This window comes from Ornithodoros turicata, chromosome 3, assembly GCF_037126465.1.
Source record: "Ornithodoros turicata isolate Travis chromosome 3, ASM3712646v1, whole genome shotgun sequence".
In the NCBI taxonomy this organism is placed as follows: domain Eukaryota; kingdom Metazoa; phylum Arthropoda; class Arachnida; order Ixodida; family Argasidae; genus Ornithodoros; species Ornithodoros turicata.
Genome location: NC_088203.1, coordinates 56,509,960 through 56,512,456, shown reverse-complemented (window position 1 = coordinate 56,512,456; position 2,497 = coordinate 56,509,960). Strand labels below are relative to the sequence as shown.

General features: G+C 49.8%; 1 protein-coding gene across 1 annotated transcript; it reads right to left on the bottom strand.

The window, feature by feature from the left end:
* Positions 1-579: 579 nt before the first annotated feature.
* LOC135389497 (uncharacterized) lies at positions 580-1,218 on the bottom strand. Its single transcript, XM_064619537.1, has one exon. The coding sequence runs from the start codon at positions 1,216-1,218 to the stop codon at positions 580-582; it is 639 nt and encodes a 212-aa protein (XP_064475607.1).
* Positions 1,219-2,497: the final 1,279 nt, after the last annotated feature.

Genomic DNA, 2,497 nt, shown 5'->3' with positions numbered 1-2,497 from the left:
CAGTTCCACTGAACGATACTCTTGCAACTGGAACTCATTAGGAGTAAGCAGAAGAAGGGGATCAGCAAGGACTGAAACGCAACCTGAAAACGTGAAGACCCTGCGAAATGTTGGAACATGAATGTGGAGAATCAAGAAGCTTGTATCCTTGGTGGAGGGGCCTTTTGCTGTTCTTTGCCTTTCAGACCCCGTCCTCTGCCGGTGTTTTTCTTTCTCTGCTCTTTGCCCAAGGACGAAGTAGTACTTGGAAGACCCTATGACGACTTCTGCGATAAGCAGTCGTCATCATCGACATCCATGTCTTGACTTGTACTTTGGGACAGGCCCTTGGCAATCCCATCCCAAACGGAGGGAGATGCAACAACCTCCTTTGAGGTTGTGGCGGCCTCTCCCTGGCTGATTGGCTGTGTGGCCACTGGAGGAAGCACCTCTGTGACCTTCTCTTGGAGTTGGGGAGTGTAGTGTGGAGGCCCGGATGTCTGGGTCTCCACTGAAACTCTGAGTGGTGCCACCCCCCTGCGCACCACATCAGAGGAAGTTCCTTTCTTCTGGAAGTGCAACTGGGCTCTCGCCGCTCGGTTACGTGACGTTTTGTTCGATCTTTATTTTGAGAACCTGTTTCTCCTCCTGCCAGAAAGGACAGGATCTCGAGTACGCGGGGTGGCTACCTTCACAGTTGGTGCAACGGATATCATTTGAGCATGTCTCTGACGAGTGCTCTTTGCCAGCACACCTTGCACAGACAGCCTGTCCACGGCACACCTGCGAACCGTGGCCAAACTTCTGGCACTTGTAGCAGCGTCTTGGATTGGGGATATATGCCCTCACATGACAGTTTAGATAGCCAGCTTTGATTGTTGATGGAAGACTGTGGAGCTTGAAAGACAGGACTACATGTTTCGTGGGAATCTCTTTCCCATCTCTGCGCATCACGATTCGTTTTGCCGAGACTACACCCTCGTTTGCCAGCCCTTCCTCAAGTTCGGAGTCTGAGCACTCAAGTAGTTCACTCTCAGATATCACACCTCTTACGATGTTCAAAGTGCGGTGAGAGCTTACGGTTACAGCTGTTTCTCCTATGTGTGTGAGGGAATGCAGTGCACTACTTTCTTTTCGGTTATCCACTTGGACTTGAATGTCACCACTGCTCAGCTTCTTGGCGCTGTAGTTCTTGCCAACTACACTTTCCAATGCTTTAGCAACTGCAAATGGTGACATTTTCGGAAAGGGTTTTGTTTCGTCTTTGGAGTGTACTACGAGAAACTTTGCATACCATGGTTCAGGTTCGGGTCTGTACAGGAACATACTCTTTTGCTCGGTGCGGAACCTTTTCAGGCTCCGATCATTGGGTAATAAGGAATTGGAAGCCATACATGGAATGGAACTATTCGGTGTAAAGGTCCTGCCGCCCACCACGGAGCCCAACCAGGGGACCGCGTTTAGCGCCGTAGCAGGTACGTTCACACTATACCCAAGTGCAGTTTCTGGAGGGTGAAAGACTGCCCAAGGTTGACCCTTGCCGCCAAAGAAGGTGAAAGAGGAAGGAGGAGTAGAAGAGAAGGCAGAAAGAAAAAGTAATGAAAAGATGGATGGCGACTAGCTGAATAATCCTGGCCGGGCCCTTCCAGGACCACCCGACTACGGGAAGCAGGGGCCAAAGCGGTGTGTTGCTTTCCCGGAGGGGCCCCGAAGGGTCCTAACCAACATCCAGGAACACTCAACCGCCAGGATCCCCCTTTCCCCAGACACGAGAAAGCCACGCAGAGCTATACGTGGGGGTCTCCCTCCTGCGGCGACCCAACCGTGAATGCAGGAGGGGGCTACTGCGGCTGCTGCCGGGCGATGGGGGCGCCAATTTCCCGACGCCGGGTAGGGCACAATTTGCGAAGAAAGATGCGCTAACTGTTTCTTACTCTGTGTGGCTGGAAAATTGCTACGTTTTGTGAGTTATACAGCCTTATGTCGTTCAAATTGACCAAGGGCACATATTTACGTAGACTATTGCATTCAGGAGAGCATTAACGAAGTTTAGTGACAATTTGCAGTCCTTGGGAGTAAACGTCGGGACTAAATGTTGGGTTAGGGGACTAAAATGGGGAGTAATTGCAGACTAGGGGAGTAGAAGCTGCAATTACTCCCCGTTTTACTCCTTTGTTTTCTTAGAGTGTACAAGAAAGCCTCCAGGAGAGCTTATAGGAGGAGAAAGAGATAGGAGCAGCCTATCAGATTCCTTGCATTTGCGTCAGGCTTCTATTTTCTGACCACACCAGTTACTGGCGCCGATGCTGAAAGAAGCTTCAGCACAATGAAACTGATCGATCAAGAATATCCTGCGCTCAACCATTAGAGATGTCAGGCCTTCTGAGTTTGTAGTCAACCGAAAGCAAGATTATCATATCTCTGGACTATGACGCATTGATTAACCAACTTGCAAAGAACAGTGCTCTAAAGAGGGATATTGTGTAAATGTTCACTTTAAGGCTACATAAATATCGTA